A 16175-nucleotide genomic window follows, 5' to 3' on the forward strand; every position below is an offset into this window, starting at 1 on the left:
CAGCTCTTAACATTCAAGTTTGAACGCCTCTGACTCATTTCATATTATTAACCAAGAGCTCTTTCAAGACTTTCTTTTATTTCTCTGTATCCAAAATCAACAACTTAATTTTTGTTTGCTTTTTCAATCCAACATATCTTAATTTTCCATTAGTTCACTTTTGGCCACCATTTATTTACCTAGAATAAATTACTACTGCTTCAAGAGGCTTAGTATACACCATTCTGTTGCGATGTAATTTCTGGTTTGTTTATTTTGATTTCTATTTTAATGAGATCTTTTTTTGATTCACAGATGCATCAGGCATGTAGTTCCTATAGTTGTAAATCTTACAGAAAAGAAACACATTTGCATCCTCTACAAATTGATATTCCCAACAGAATTGCTTTTGGTGATCAATGTACTGCACTTTAAAAAGTCTTCTTTTTAGGCCCTAGTTCAAATCTAAGCATATTTGTAGTGTTTTCTGCAATTTTCCAGATGTGTCATTCAATTATCCACTTCAGATGTACTGTTAAGATAATAAATTCCTATGACCTAGATTTATATATATATATATATATATATATATATATATATATATATATATATATATATATATATATTTTTTTTTTTTGGCAATTTCAACATTTTTAAACCACTTAAAAGGGTAAAACAGTGCAGTCCATGTTTGTTCACTGTTGTAAATTAAAGAGTAAAAAAAAAAAATTGAAGTAATTCCTTAAACATTAAATGTAATAGCGGGCACACTGCATACCATAAAGTTAGTAAACTACTGCAGCTGTGATTATCTGACATAAATCAAGTGGTATGGGATGGTAGAGCAATGCAGACATATGACACTGTCTTTTAATCCATAAATAAATATTTCAACAACTCATATACTTGTGTATGTCAACTGCAGGAGTAATGTAACAAACTATCTTCAGACGTGGACCTTACAACAGCTATCCATAAATAATTACTCCTCTGCACTACCACTTTATATAACTTTTCCAGGGTTCATAATGTTTTTAGGGTCAAGTGTAAGTTTGATTTGTTTCATCACGTCAATACCGATGCTGCCAAACTCTTCTAAAAGCAGTGCCCTCTTCCCCAGCCCGATTCCATGCTCTCCTGTGCAGGTACCGTCCATAGCCAAAGCCCTCCTAAAAAAAATTCAAAAAAAAAAAAAGTAAACCAGAGATTGTCAACTATGACTTCACATCAGCTACTCCATGCTGAGGTTATAAACAATGATTTAATGTTTGCATGTGTCAAACTTTAGTAGAATGATGAAACTAGCTTTTTCAAGTGGATGCACTCAGTCTAAACACAACAAAATGATCACTGTTCATAAAAATTATTCCAGAAGCTGATACCGGGCTGTGAACATGACAGACAGCAAACTCAGTTTTAGGCTTCCATAAGCCACAGCCATGATTACACATCACTAAAATAACAGTTGTTTAATATTGAGTCAGATGATCTGAGCAGAACATGACTGCATCTCTTCTACTGACACTAACATTACAGAATACTTTTTGTTCAAGTAGTAAAAAGTTTCATCATCAAACATCACAGCATTTTGGCAGTGAGGACACATTCACTGTCTCTTATGGTTACTTGTATCATCAGTGCAATGCACAAAAAAATACATAACATAACTGGAAAGTTAGGTTTGACAGAGTTGTAAATAAATATTGACTACTTGTACACTTAGTTTCTAACTCCGTACTTGCAGATATTCTATAAAAATGATCTTAATCACTGTAGTTTTTTTAGACGGTCAGAATTTCTCCCCAACCTCTTAGCACAAGAAATCTGGACAAAGCCTACAAGAATGGGGGGACAAAGGCCCAAAAATAGGGACAGATTATTGCGCTTACAGACTTAGAAAATTGCTAGAATAACAGTATTTGCCTTAGCATGTATTTTCTGAAGAAAATAAGGTCTGAAACTCAAATGTATGACATTATTTAGTTATTTCAATCCAAGGTGATTTGCCAGAAAGCCACAAATTTTATGAAGAATAGGCCAAAAATATAAGGTAAAAAACTGGACAGTTGAGAGGTAGGAATTTGACAATAATGATAAAAGCAAGTATTCTGGACTCTGTGTTTCTGAGACGATGCGGTGAGTACTGCAGGCGGTGACCAAAATTTTCTTTAAAGGTGCAATGAATACTGCAGGCAGTCATCCCAATCTTCTGCATTACCACTTGGAATTAGTCTTATATTCGTTATGTTCTGTGGATATCCATGGTGATTAGCTTGTGGTCAGAAAAAAACTTCTCCAAAGCCAATTTTGGGCTTCTAAAAACAAAGGTGGCTAACTTCACGACACCCATGCAAATGGAAATAGGTGCATGACTGCCGAATCATACATCAATGCACTGTATGAGCACATACACAAGTACATGAAACGGGCCATATCAAACAGAACCAAGACGCTCTCCTCCAAAAAAAGGTAGCCAATCTGGTGGTCCCCCACCATAAACAAACTCTACAACAGAAGGAAAAAAACTGTTGCAGAAAAGGGTGAAGTCCCAAGACTGGAAAAACTCCTTTGTTAGCCTCAGCAAAAAACTGAGAACCATCATCAAATCCTCTAAAGCTAGCTCTGAAAGCAAAATTGCTGCAGATTCTAAAGACAATCACAAGGCATTCTACAGTTATGTCAAGATTCTACATGGCAATACTCAGATCTGCTCTGAGTTACAGCACAATGGCAATATATATACAGAACTAACTGATATTGCCAACATATTGGCTGACAGATTCAGTGCGAACTTTGCCCCCTTTTCACCCCCTAAAGGGCCTATCACAATACCTGAGGAATGCCAAGTCCCTATTATGACTGCTACACAAGTAAAGACTGCACTGTTCAAAGCCAAGAATACAGCTTCCATGGGACCTGATAATATCCCTGGCTGTGTTCTACATGAATAACAAAGTGAACTGGCCACCACACCTGAGTACCATGTTCAGTCACAGCCTTATTTCAGGCTTTGTTCCTACCGAATGGCGCACTGCTACAGTCATCCCACTCAACAAAGGGGGAGCGACTACAGACCTTGGGAACTACCATCCCATTAGTCTGATGAGTCTGATATGTAAGGCTATGGAGCACATCATGGACCTTATAGAAACGGACATAAGGAATCTCCAAACTCTGGATCCCATGCAGTATGGGTCTGTGAAAGGTAGATCATGCCTGCTTAACTTGATCGACTTCTTCAAGTCTGTCACCAGAGCTGTGGATGAGGGCAAGGTAGTTCACACAGCCTACCTAGATCTTGCCAAGGCCTTTGACACCATCCCTCACTCAGGAATCATAGATAGACTCACTCAACTTTGCATAAATCCCTATGTAATAAGATGGGTTGCCAAATGGCTCACTGATAGAACCCACACTGTGAAAGTAGTGAATTCCAAATCTGACTACCGACCAGTTACAAGTGGTGTCGCACAAGGATCGGTCCTAGGTCCTCTCCTGTTTGGCATCTACTTCTCTGAAGTTCAAGCCAACACAAAAAGACTCTGTCTGACCAAGTTCGCAGATGATTGCAAACTGGGAGCAATTATTGATTCTCCAACTGATGTAGACATTCTACAAAAAGGTCTCACTGACACCACTGACTGGTGCCAGAACCATAGCCTTAAGCTCAATGCCAAAAAGTGCATTGTCATTCCCTTTGGGAAAAATTCGGTGCCCATGAACTACAACATAGGTGGTAGTTCACTAAACGGTGTGATAGGAGACCTGGGGACACAGGTTGACAGCAACCTCTCCTTTGATAACCACATTGCTACTGTAGTCAGAAAGTCCTTCTATATGGCACATCTCATTACAAAAGGTTTCTCATCCAGGAAGAAAGGTCATAATCCCTCTCTACTTGTCCCTCATTAGAATTATTATAGAATACAATGCCCCATTTGATATGTACCTCACTAAACAGCTACAACAACTGGAAAGGCCACAGAAATACCTCACTAAGAGGATCTTAGGCCTTAGACACATACCCTATATGGACAGACTCAAAAAACTCCAGCTATACTCTGTCTCTTATCGCCTACTTAGAGGAGATCTCTGCTTGACCTACAAAGCCATGTCTGACCCAGAGATGTTAGATATGCTACACCTAAAGAAATCCCAATCCCTCTGTGCCACACACTCCAGGGAACTTAACCTCATTACCACAATAAACAGAACATGCTGGAGGGACAGATTCCAAACCCAGAGACTTTCCATACTCTGGAACAGACTTCCCATTCATGTCAAGCAGAGCACTTCACTGGCCCTCTAAGAGAAATCTTGACGAGTGGGTGGGCAATAGGAAGTTCAGCCCGGGATCACTTCAGTGGCCTTGCTTGACAAGGGCACTGGGAACTAACTTTGGGTGGCATGATGCCAGGGAATCTTCTTGGGCTAGGCTTATATCGGCTCCGGGTATTCCTAGCACTGCATCATATGACCAAACCAATGGCCTGGTCAAGTTGCAATAATACAACACCCCTATTCCCCCTTATATTATTAGATATGCCCTATTTACAGTCATAAAATGTCTCCCTGATCTTCCCCATAGCTGCTTTTAATTCATTTATGATGATGGCCCAGCAAAAAGTACAGTTGTGTACATTTACCATAAATGTACATGTTCGAGTGTATTCACTGTTGCAGTCATCACATTTGGGTTATCTGCTTGCAGTAGCCCTCAGTCGACCTAATTAACAAAGTCTTGGGTCCTGCATCGGTTGCTGTCCCTTCTTCCATGACGTCATGTCGTCAGGGGTATAAAACATGCAGCCAACGCCATTACATCAGTTTTTCTTGCTCCAGATGTGAGGTGCCCCCCAAAAGGGAAGCAATTAAATCTATAAATAAACAAGGATATACCTCCAACAAAAAAGCAAATACACCAAAAACCTTTTGAGCATAGTAAAGGAGAGTAGAGGTATAGCCAAAAGAAGTAAAGGGGCTGGAGGGAGTGTATCCAGGACTGCAACAGTGAATGCACTCGAACATCTACATTTATGGTAAGTGTACACAACTGTACTATGTCTTCATGTTTCAATGTTGCAGTCATCACATTTGGGTAGATTCCCAAAGCTAATGATGGGAGGAGGAATTTAGATAGCATTAGGACCAGCTACAAGGCCCTGCAAGACTGCAGTGGCAAAGCCAGCTCTGGATTTATAGAAAATTGGCAGATGGTAATGCTTGGTGAAAGTATGTATAGAACTCAAGTAGCAGCTTCTAGGATGTCCCTGGTAGGGACACCTCTGAGAAAGGCTGTAGAGGTAGATGCAGCCCTGGCTGAGTGGGGTCTGATCCCCTGTGGGATAGGTTTTCCATGGTGCTTGTAGCAGAAATGAATGCAATGGCCTATCCATTTGGAAATGGTTTGCTTTGACAAAGCCTTCCCCTCTGCCCCTGCAGCAAATGCCACCAGCAGTTGTTCAGATTTCCTTTGAGGTTTAGTCCTGTCCAAGTAGAATCTAAGTTGTCTGTGCACATCTAAGGAGTGCAGTATCCATTCCCCTTTGTTCTGTGGATTAGGAAAGAAGGTTGGCAAATAAATGGACTGGTTAAGGGCCACACTGGATACCACCTTGGGCATGAAGGAGGGATTGGTCCTGAGGGACACTCTGTCCGCATGAAAGGTGATGAAAGGCTCCACTGACATAAGGACCTGTAATTCAGATACCCTTCTTGCTGTAGTGATTGCTAAAAGGAAAGCTGTTTTCCAAGAAAGGAATTTTAAGTTTGCAGTAGCAGCTGGCTTGAAAGGAGAAAGAGTGAGTTTCTCCAATACAAAGTTAAGGTCCCAGGCCGGCGTTGGAGCTATCCTGGGTGGTCGTAAATTTTTGGCCCCTCTGAGGAACTGCTTGAGCAGTGGATGAGAGAAGAGGTGAGGTTCTGTGTTACAATGAGCTGAAGTGTGACTTTTGATGGAGTAGAAAGACAGGCCCGTGTGAAGTATCTCAGTTAAGTATTATAAAATCTGAGGTAAATTGGGCACTGCTGTGCTCATCCCTTGAGATTGGTTCCATGCATAGAATCTTTTCCATTTTTCAGCATAAGACTTTCTAGTACTAGGCCTCCTGGCTTCTAAAATGATATCCATCACTGGTTTACTGAGGGATGGTAAAGGAGAGATTAGGTAATTAATCAGGCTGCTGGGTTCAGTGTGTGAAGCTGAGGGTGCAGAATCTGGTTCTCCTGCAATAGGGTAGGAGTCTGAGGCAGGTGTCATGGGGCTAACAGTGACACACTTTGCAAGAGAGGGTACCAGTGTTGGCGTGGCCAGTCTGGTGCAATCAAAATTGTCCTTGGGTTGTCTTGTTTGATCTTTAGTAGTACTTTGGAGAGCAGAGGCAGTGGAGGAAAGGCATAAACTGATAGGTTTTTCCAGCTGAAGGACAGAGCATCCACTTTCCAAGCTTGTTTGTGGGGAGTCCTTGTGCAAAATTTGTCCAATTGATAGTTCTGGGGGGAGGCAAACAGGTCTCTGTCTGGGCTCCCCCATTTGCTTGTCAACATGTTGAAAATCCTTGGTTCCAGTTTCCACTCGTGTGGGTCCATGAGGTTTCTGCTTAGTTCGTCTGCCAGTGTGTTTAGTTTTTCTGGCAGGAATTGAGCTTGTAGATGCACTTGGTAGCTCAGGGCTGTGTTCCGCAATGCCATGACTAGTCTGCAGAGGGGGTAAGAATGTACCACATAACAGTGGTGTTGTCTGTCTTTACCATTAATTGTCCTTGAAGGCTGTCAGAGCATTCTGTACAGCTGACATTTATTTTTGATTGATATGCAGGTGCATTTGACTTGAGTTCCATTTGCCATGAATGCACTTCCTTGCCAGGTGAGCCCCCCATGCATAGTCTGATGCGTCTGTTGTTAGGGTTTGAGCGGCAGGGGGTAGTGTGAATGGTAGTCCCTTGTTTTGGTGGCAGGCCTCTGTCCACCAAAGGAACTCTAGGCGTAGGCAAGGTATGATGGGAATCATTGCTTTTAGATCCTGAGAATGTTGACACCATAGGCTTTTTAGATATCATTGTAGTTTCCTCATAAGCAGTCTTCTGTATGGAATTAGAAGAATGCAGGAGCATGCTTGTAGTATTTGCTTTGCAGATAGAGTTTTTGTGGCCACTTGTTTGAAGTAGGTTGTCAAAAGAATTTGTTCCTCTGGCGTGAGGAAAGCCATCTGGGAAGTTGTACTCAAGCTTGCTCCCAGGAATATAATTTGTTGACAGGGTACCAGGTGTGATTTCTTTTCATTTATAGTGTACCTCAGACAAGTTAACACCCTTTGTACAAAGGTTCATAGGTTCATAGATTAGTACTAGGCTGACTGCTCTTGCGAGCCATTTTAAGCCTAGCCAATTATCCCTTGTGAGACTCAAACCCTGCAGCTCGTGTTTGTAAGGCAAACACCTTAACCATTAGGCCAAAGGCCAGATGATTCAAAAGTATGTCCTGGCTTTCTGCCTGAATTAGACAATCATCCAGGTATGGGTATATTTGAATATTTCTTTGCCTGCAAAATGCAATGACTGGAGTTAGGCACTTTGTGAATACCCTGGGCACCATAGATAAGCCAAAGGGCAGTGCAGAGAACTGATAGTGCGTGTAGCCTGCTTTGAAGCGTAGGTATCTTCTGCAAGATTCCCTGATTGGGATGTGCAAGTAGGCTTCCTTTAAATCCAGTGTTGCCAACCAAGCGTCTTTGCCTAGCATATGGAGCAACTGGTGAATAGTCAGCATCTTGAATTTTGGAATCACCAAAAAGGTGTTTAGAGTCTTGAGTAGAAACCTTGTCCCTTTTCCTCTTCTGGTACCAACTGAATAGCCCTCATGCTTAAGAGAGAAAGTACTTGCTTTTGGGCTTCTGCCCACTGATTTCGGGGTAGATCTGGCCACCCACTTGGTGTTGGTAACGTGTGGAAGTGAAATCTGTATCCCTGGGTCACTATTTAAAACCCATTTGTCCAGGGTAATGAGTTCCCAGTTCTTTGCATGAAGAGCAATCTTTCCCCCAAAGGGGCAGTCAGTTGAGAAGCGCTTGGAGGTTTTAAAAATAAGTAATTGAGACAGTTTACCATGGGGGGGGGGGTTATTACTCCCAGATTTGGAAAAGGAGGCCCCCCACTGCTTAGTCCTGTGCATACCCTGGGACTGAAGCCTGGGAGCTCTGCTGGATCTGGGTTTGGACTGAGAAGGTCTGGAAGAGGCAGGAAAGGACCAATTCTTGGAAGGCCAATGCCTACTAAACCGTGGAGGTTGTACTTGTAAAAATTCTTTAACAGTTTGCATAGATTTAGCTTTCTCCTGCTTTATTGACAAACAGGTGGTCCTGGTTTAAGGGAACATCCAGTAATTTTGCTTTAACATGATCTGGGAAGGATTGCTCCTTAAGCCAAGCATGCCTTCTAAGTACAGACCCAGTTACAGCAGCCCTGCAAGATGCCTCTAGTGAATCAAAACCACATTGCAAAGTATGTTTTCCAACTTGTTCAGCTGAATGCAGTAAATCCTGTAAATCCTTATTTTCAGCACAATCAGGAATCAACATCATTTTCTGTTTAAGCAATCCAATAATATGCTGCTGATACTTTAACATATGAAACTGGCAGTTTAAGGCCCTAATGGCCAAAGTTGCAGAAGTGTATACCTTCTTACCCCATCTATCCAGTGCCCTGGAGTCCCTATCAGAGGGGGTAGGATTTTTGGCAGTAGTAGCTTTAATGCCATTGGGTCCCTGTGAAATGGTCTCAGGATCTGCAGTAAGATTTTTAAAAAGGAACTTGTGAGAGTCAGGGACCCTGTAATATCTATCAGGTTTTCTGGGAGCAGGAAGTAAAGAGTCAGGGGCCAAGCTAGATTCCGAAAAGGCATCATCAACAATGTCTAGTACAGGAGGTATGGCTAAAGGAGTAAGAAATCCCTAAGCCTCTTTTTAGAATCAGAGAAATCCTGACTTTCCTAATGAAAATGCTCCCTGAGAGTATGCAAGGTTTCACCAAAAGAGAAATCCTCGGGGGGAGCAGAGTCCTCAGCAACAGAATCCTCATAGGTAGATAAGGATAAATCCTGGTCATCAGAGGAAACAGAAAATTCAGAATCCTGGTCAGAAGTATCATAAGCAAACTCAGTCCTAGGTCTCTTAAAGGGGGAAGGCTGGCTTCCTCTGATTAAAGTAATAAGGTCTTCAGCCATTCTTATTTGTTTTTTAGGCATAGAGGCCTGACCATGTGGTCTGGGTGTCAGTTTTTTGGGCATGGTTCGTGTTTTAGGCCTTGAAGAAGAAGAAAAGATGGCATTGATTTAATATGCAAGTCAGTAGGCTTGAATACACCCTCAGAAGCCTGCACAGCGTCTCCGGACCCATCCAAGGTACAGACATCCACAGTTTCCACAGTTGAAGCATCTCATGGCATACTAGACTCCGAATGGGTCTCAGTAGAGGCCTGCGAATCTGAAGTAGCAGGTATCAGGGGCTGCAAAAGTGCCTCACTGAGTACCGGCAAGCTGGTGACTGGCTTAAGAGAAGCGTCGTCGGCAGCTTTGGACCTAGGCGACCTGTCTCTGTCTTTATCTTTGCATTTTTTTAGAATGTCAGTAGTCGGATGGCTTACCAAAAACATATCAGGATAATTGAACCAAGCACCAAAATATTTAGAAGCGAAAATATACCGACAACGGATAGTTTGTGGTTTAAATAAAGCACAAAACTGACAGCAAGGTACGTTGTGGTCAGGGCCTAGGCAAGGAATACAGTACGAATGAAAATCTTTATGAGGTATTTTGCTTTCCACAAGTAATGCAATTATTTACTTTTACTGACATCAGTTTAGAGCAAGAAAAAGTTTCCCCAATGGGGTACTTAGCTTTTAGTTGAAGACTTCAGTTCTGAAACTATTTCAGGAGTCGGCCAAACGGCACTTGCGAACTGCTTCTGCTTCGGGCACCGCACGGCAAGAAAGACTGATGTAATGGCGTTGGCTGCATGTTTTATACCCCTGACGACCTGACGTCATGGAAGAAGGGACAGCAACTGATGCAGGACCCAAGACTTTGTTAATCAGGCTGACTGAGGACTACTGCAAGCAGATAACCCAAATGTGGTGACTGCAACAATGAAACACGAAGAACATCTACTCATTTGTTTCCTTCTCCCATAGCGACTTTTAATCCATTTGTAATGACAGTACAGCACAACTCCTCATTCATGTCCTTCTCCAATAGCAGCTTTTAATCCATTTGTAATGGCGGTACAGCACAACAACTCATTCTTGTCCTTCTTGCCAGTATTAATACATTGGCTAAGTTGAACTGTTTCAGAAAGGTCAAACTGAAGAAGACACTCTGAATGATGCAAGCTACAAATAATTTCACAGCAGTATCTTGTAACTCTCACAATTTACAATTACACATGTGGTAGTGCATTGTGATGTCCATGCAGTGGCCCAGTAATCAAGGATCCTCAATCCTCACCACTAACACCAGTGAGGGACATGCACATTGGGAGGATGACAAGTACACACACAGTAAAGTACAATTTCTCTTAAGAGCACACAGAGATCACAGTCAGTCTGGCACTGTTTTTTCTCTCTCTCTCCAGATCCCCAGTAAGACTCCGCACTGGCACAGCTACAGAATGCAGTCCTTAGCCAGGGTTCCAAGCCAAGTCCTCCCAGCACTCTCTCTGTCTAACCAATGCTTCGTGTCCCTGCCCAAGTAGCTGACATACACACACACACTGAGATTTGATTTATACACAAACACATACCTGGGGAAGGCTGGCACAGATTTACCAGCTATGTCTCCTCCTGCCCAGACCATAAGGTAGTTAGGTAGGGGTTCTGGTGGCAGTGCTATCTGCTACTATAAGGTCCTTCCCAAAGAGTGACCAGTTCCACTCTATTATTCAAATGGTGTGTCTAAGGCTATTTAGGAGTGGTCTATACAGTGTCACAAAATACATGCAAGTACGCCAAGAGCTTAACTATCTCTACACAAAATCAACCACCATTAATAGGTTTAAATATATTTAATAAATAATAAAAGCATAAGACAATACTCATTAACTCAGCATAGTTCACAGTCACAAGAAATACTTTAACCTAGCAGGACAGTCTCACATACATACAGAAAAGATGTCTAATTAATCTTACTATATTCCTATCTCTAAGAGAAACTGTTCTAAATAACTTACTTACAGAGCAAGGCAAAGTGCTGGTGAGCTGTTAACAGGTCCAAAACAAAATAAAAAAAAATGCATGTCTTTCTCTCAGAGATAGTTCTTAAATTGATAATACACATTACTCCTGAATCATCTCAGATTACATAATGCTTGTCACCTCTGACTAGCTTCCCAGGCTAGCAGGAACTTCAATTTTAATATGTCTCTGTTAAAAATAATTACCTCTCAGAAGCTAACAATTCTCTCTCTTAGAAGCTTGCCTGAACTGGAAGTCATAAAACAATTACCTTGGAAACCTGTAATTACCTCAGTTTCCAGACGACAGAAAGAAGACCCTAGCCTAGACATCCTGTCTCTTAACTTAAGATAAACTGACTTTATAACACATCATAGGTTGGTACTAGGCTATCGGCCCTAGGGCCAATACAAGCCTAGCCATAACAATTCCTGGCTATTTCTTCCCAAACATTTTACTTATCAACTTATTTTCTTACAGTTTTGCAAGTTACCTCTGTATATCCCAATTTCTACTATGACTCATACAGTTACATAGGCATAGAGTTTGTATATATTTCTGCTCTTTTCCAGCAGGGTGCACTGTAGTTACAATCCTGAAGCTCAGTACAGAACATACAGTTTTCTTACATTTTTTACGGCAAGCATACAAACCATATTACTATTCACAAATGACATAGAATTATTTACACAATTCTGTCTATCTGGGCTGGCAGTGTCAATTTTCTCTCCCCAACAAGAACTCAAGCTAGTTTTTTTAAGTGTTCCTTGAGAAACATTGCTTGAAAGGGTTGAGTCTATCTGGGAATACCTTACTCTAATCCCTGTCTTGAGGGCTTATCTGCATTGGCATTGCTAATCCCACTGTGGTCCTGCACTGAAATATCATATGCTTGCATTCCTATGCTCCACCTTAGTAACTTGGCATTTTGCTGACTGGCTTGATGTAACCCTGTTAGGGGACTGTGATCTGTAACTACAGTGAATTTTCTTCCATACAGGTAAGGTTGAAGTTTCTGCAGTGCCCACACTATGGCTAGACATTCATTTTCTACAGCTACATAGCATTCCTCCCTGGGTTGGAACCTACAACTGAAATAAACCACTGGGTGCTCTTCTCCCGCTGATGAAATCTGGCCAAGTACAGCCCCCACCCCATGGTTCGAAGCATCCACCTGCACAACAAATTCTTTGCTATACTCTGGACTGGCTAACACAGGGGGGTCCTCCCAAAACTTCTTTAAGATTCTGTAATGCGTGCTCGCATGATGGGGTCTACACTACTTTATCCAGCCTATAATTCCTTGTTAGGTCTGTGAGGGAAGCAGCTATGGTACTATAACTGGGGACGAACTTTCTGCAGTACCCTGCTGTCCCTAAGAATGCCTTCACCTGCTTTTTTGGTAACAGATGGAGGCAATGCCTGAATGGCATCCATTTTGGCAGTTCTGCCCTGATCTTACCACTCCCCACTGTATGTCCCAGGTAGGAGACCTTTGCCATACCCACCTGAAATTTGCTGGGCTTAATGGTCAACCCTGTCCTCTCACATGCTGAAGGTGCTCTTGCCAGGAATGGCTATAGATGGCAATATCACCTAGGTAAGCAAGGACAATATCTTCTGCTCCTGCTATGAGACGATCTTCCAGCTTCTGGACATTTTTCATCCCAAAGGACATCTTTGTAATCTTATACAAGCCAAAAGGAGTCACAAAGGCTGACCTCTCTCAAGCACAGGGAGTCAAGGGCACCTGCCAGTAACTCTTGGTAAGATCAATGGTGGTAAGATACTTAGCCCCACCCAGCTGCTCTAGGGCTTCATCTGTCCTAGGCATGGGGTAAGCACCCGTCTCTGTGTGGCTATGTAATCTCCTGTAGTCCACACAGAACCTGGTGCTGCCATCCTTCTTTGGTACTAATACCAATGGGGAGGCCCAGGGACTGCTGGACTCCTGAATGAATTGTAGTTCCAACCTTTCCTGTATCTCCTCCCTTAGACTCTGTTTGACTCTTTCAGGCACCCTATAAGGGGCCTGCCTAATAGGCCTTTGGGGACCTGTATCCACATGGTGCTATACCAGGTGGGTACACCCTGGTTTCTCATGGAACATGTCCCCAAACTCCTGTAACACTGCTCAGATTTCTTGAACTTGGGTAGGGGATAGCTGCTGGGACACTGGTATCCCTTCCACTGTGGTGTCAGTCCAAGCCTCACTGAGGAGATCAGTCACCAGATCACCTTCAGATGCTTCCTGCAATCCACTGCAAATACTCAGCACAAGGACCTCATCATAGTAAGGTTTCATCGTGTTAACATGGTACAATCTGTGCTCCTGCCTAGCAGTTCTACCATGTAGCTAACATCATTGACCTTCCTTACCACCTTGGAGGGTCCCTCCCAAGCTGACTGCAGCTTGTTGTGTCTGAGAGGAACAAGAACCATTACCTGCTGCCTTACAGCATACTTTCTATCTCGAGCATTCCTGTCATACCAGACCTTTTTCTGCTGTTGGGGTTCTGCCAGGTTCTCCTGGGCCAAGCCCATGAGTTCCCAGAGCCTTGTCCTGAGGTTTAGGACATATGCCACAACCGACCCCTTGTGGGATTCACACTCCCCCTCCCACACACCTCAAATTAAATATAAATGCCCTCTCAAGCTATGCTCATACAGCAACTCAAAGGGTGAAAAATTTGTGGATTCCTGGGAACCTGCCTGTAAGCAAACAACAGATGGGTCAAACATTTTCCCACTCCATCTTAAACTGGTCTGCAAATACCCATAGCATGGACTTGAGTGTAGAGTTTAACCTCTCAACAAGACCATTAGTCTGGGGATGGTAGAGGGTAGTCTTTAGGTACTTCAGCCCACAGTACTTCCACAGACAAGCCAACAGTTCTGACATGAAATTAGCACTTCTGTTAGTCATTATTTCCTTTGGAAAACCTACCCTGCTGAAAATCTCTAACAAAGCATTTGCCACCTTTTCTGCCTCAATAGAGGACAAAGCCACTGCCTCAGGCTATCTTGTAGCATAATCTACTACCACTAGGATATACTTTTTCCCTGTGGAACATGGGGTTCTCAGAGGTCCTACAATATGCATAGCTAACCTCTGAAATGGCTCCTCAATCACAGGCAAAGGCATCAAAGGAGCTTTCACCTTGCCTACCTTTTGGCACTGCTTGCCGGTCCTGCAAAACCATGTTACATCTCTGGAAATGCCAGGCAATAGAAGTTCTGCATAATACGTCTCTTTGTAAGTTTTATGCCCATATGACCTGCAAAGGGAATATCATGGGCTATGGCTAGAAGTGCCAGACGGTAGGCTCCAGGCTCTACCAACTGCTGTATCCTCTCACCTTCTAGCCCATCCTCAGGGGTCCACTCTCTATACAGTAACCCTTTGTTCCAGTATACAAATTCCCTTGCCATCCTTTGAGGATCACGTGCCTCACTAGCTACTTGCTTCAGGCCTTGTAATGTAGGGTCTGAGAGCTGAGCCTGTCTCAGCTCTCTCTTTGTAACCCTTCTCAGCTCCCCTTCCACAGGAAGTCTGGCATCCTCTGACAGTGGTTCATTAATGTCAGCCTAGGTACTACTACTCACTTCTGCCCTTGCAGTCACTCTGACCAAGGGAACATTAGTACCAACAAGCAACCGCGGCTCACTTTCAGTCTCACTTCTACCGGGTAGCTCCCTTCCTGAAGTAACCACCTCACCAGTCCTGGCTGCAGGTGTGCGGTCTGTCTGGCTCTCCCCCAGGTTACCAGACCCACATGCTTGTCTCCATGCCTGACTGTGTATAACTGCATGAACACATGGTACTGCATTATCAAAATCATTCCCTATCAGGACATCTGCAGGGATATTCTCAAACACACCTACTTGCTAGCCTCCTTTTCCACCCTCCCAGTCTAGGTGGACTCTAGCCAAAGGTATTTGGAATTGGGTCCCTCCTAAAGCCCTGGCTGGAGTAAACTGCCCAGGCAAGTAGTGCTCCTCTGTAACCACTGCAAGCTTCACAATGGTTATGTCAGAGGCTGTCTCTCTCTCTCTCTCTCAGCAATGGTCTCTTTGCCATTCACTAAGATAGGATATAACCTCTTATGGTAGTTTGGTATCCTTGTTGCCTTGAGACAACCTACTATTGGCATTTTGTCATTCCCACTTACTGGCTCTCTCACCTTTTGTTCCCCACCTTGCCTCCGTGGACATCTATATGCTACATGGCCCCACTGGTTGCATTCAAAACATTTAACCCTAGGTCTTGGACATGTACCTGGACTAGTGGCTTTCCCTGCTACTGGCAGATTCTGTTGGGGCAGTTTGGGCTGCCCACCATGGGTTCCCTTAGACCCATGAGCAGCACTGGGTGTCCCTTTCCTGTGTAGGGGTGCCCTGTTTGCTAGGTATAGGTCTCCCTTTTTCCCCAACTCATCTGCAGTAAGGCACTGTCTATCAGCTAACCAGATCCTCATGTCCTCAGGCAAAGTGCTAAGGGCTTGTTCCTTCACCAAAACGGTTTGCCAGCCCTTCAAAAGTGGTGGCCTGATGTCCACTCATCCACATATGAAAATAAGTGCTTAGTTCAGCAACATATTCACACACAGGAACAAAAATGAAATTGCCGGGTAAAGCACTCTGTAATAACAGTCAAAATGAAAACAAAAGAACAAGAGTGCACCAATGGCTGTGTTGAGTCGTGGATATCACAAAAATCACGAACAGCTGCAACTGGTTGACCATTTATTGTAAAACATAAAAACAGGATCCAAAAGTAAGCGCTTTCACGTCCAAGAATGACGCTTCATCAGACTTCATAAATCACTGTGATAAAACGCTCTCTTTATATGCAACCTAAGTCATGTGCTAATCACAATTAATTAATTAAAACACATGATTTTAAATGAGACTCAGGTTAACTCATACATTGCTGAAACTCTTAAGAATGCACTTTGTTAAAACATATATACT

At 43.0% G+C, this 16175-nt stretch overlaps 1 protein-coding gene across 3 annotated transcripts in view; it reads right to left on the reverse strand.

Moving 5' to 3' along the window:
- Window positions 1–235: 235 nt before the first annotated feature.
- The window catches only part of LDHD (lactate dehydrogenase D), a 1439596-nt gene continuing 1423656 nt past the window's right edge, over window positions 236–16175 (reverse strand). For all 3 annotated transcript variants that reach the window (XM_044081223.1, XM_044081220.1, XM_044081221.1), the window contains one exon: window positions 236–1148. In XM_044081223.1, coding sequence (XP_043937158.1) covers window positions 1075–1148 — 74 coding nt within the window. In that variant the 3' untranslated portion in view covers window positions 236–1074. The remainder of the gene's footprint in view (window positions 1149–16175) is intronic.

This window comes from Protopterus annectens, chromosome 8.part0 (assembly GCF_019279795.1).
Source record: "Protopterus annectens isolate FY-2018-M chromosome 8.part0, PAN1.0, whole genome shotgun sequence".
Classification (NCBI taxonomy): domain Eukaryota; kingdom Metazoa; phylum Chordata; order Ceratodontiformes; family Protopteridae; genus Protopterus; species Protopterus annectens.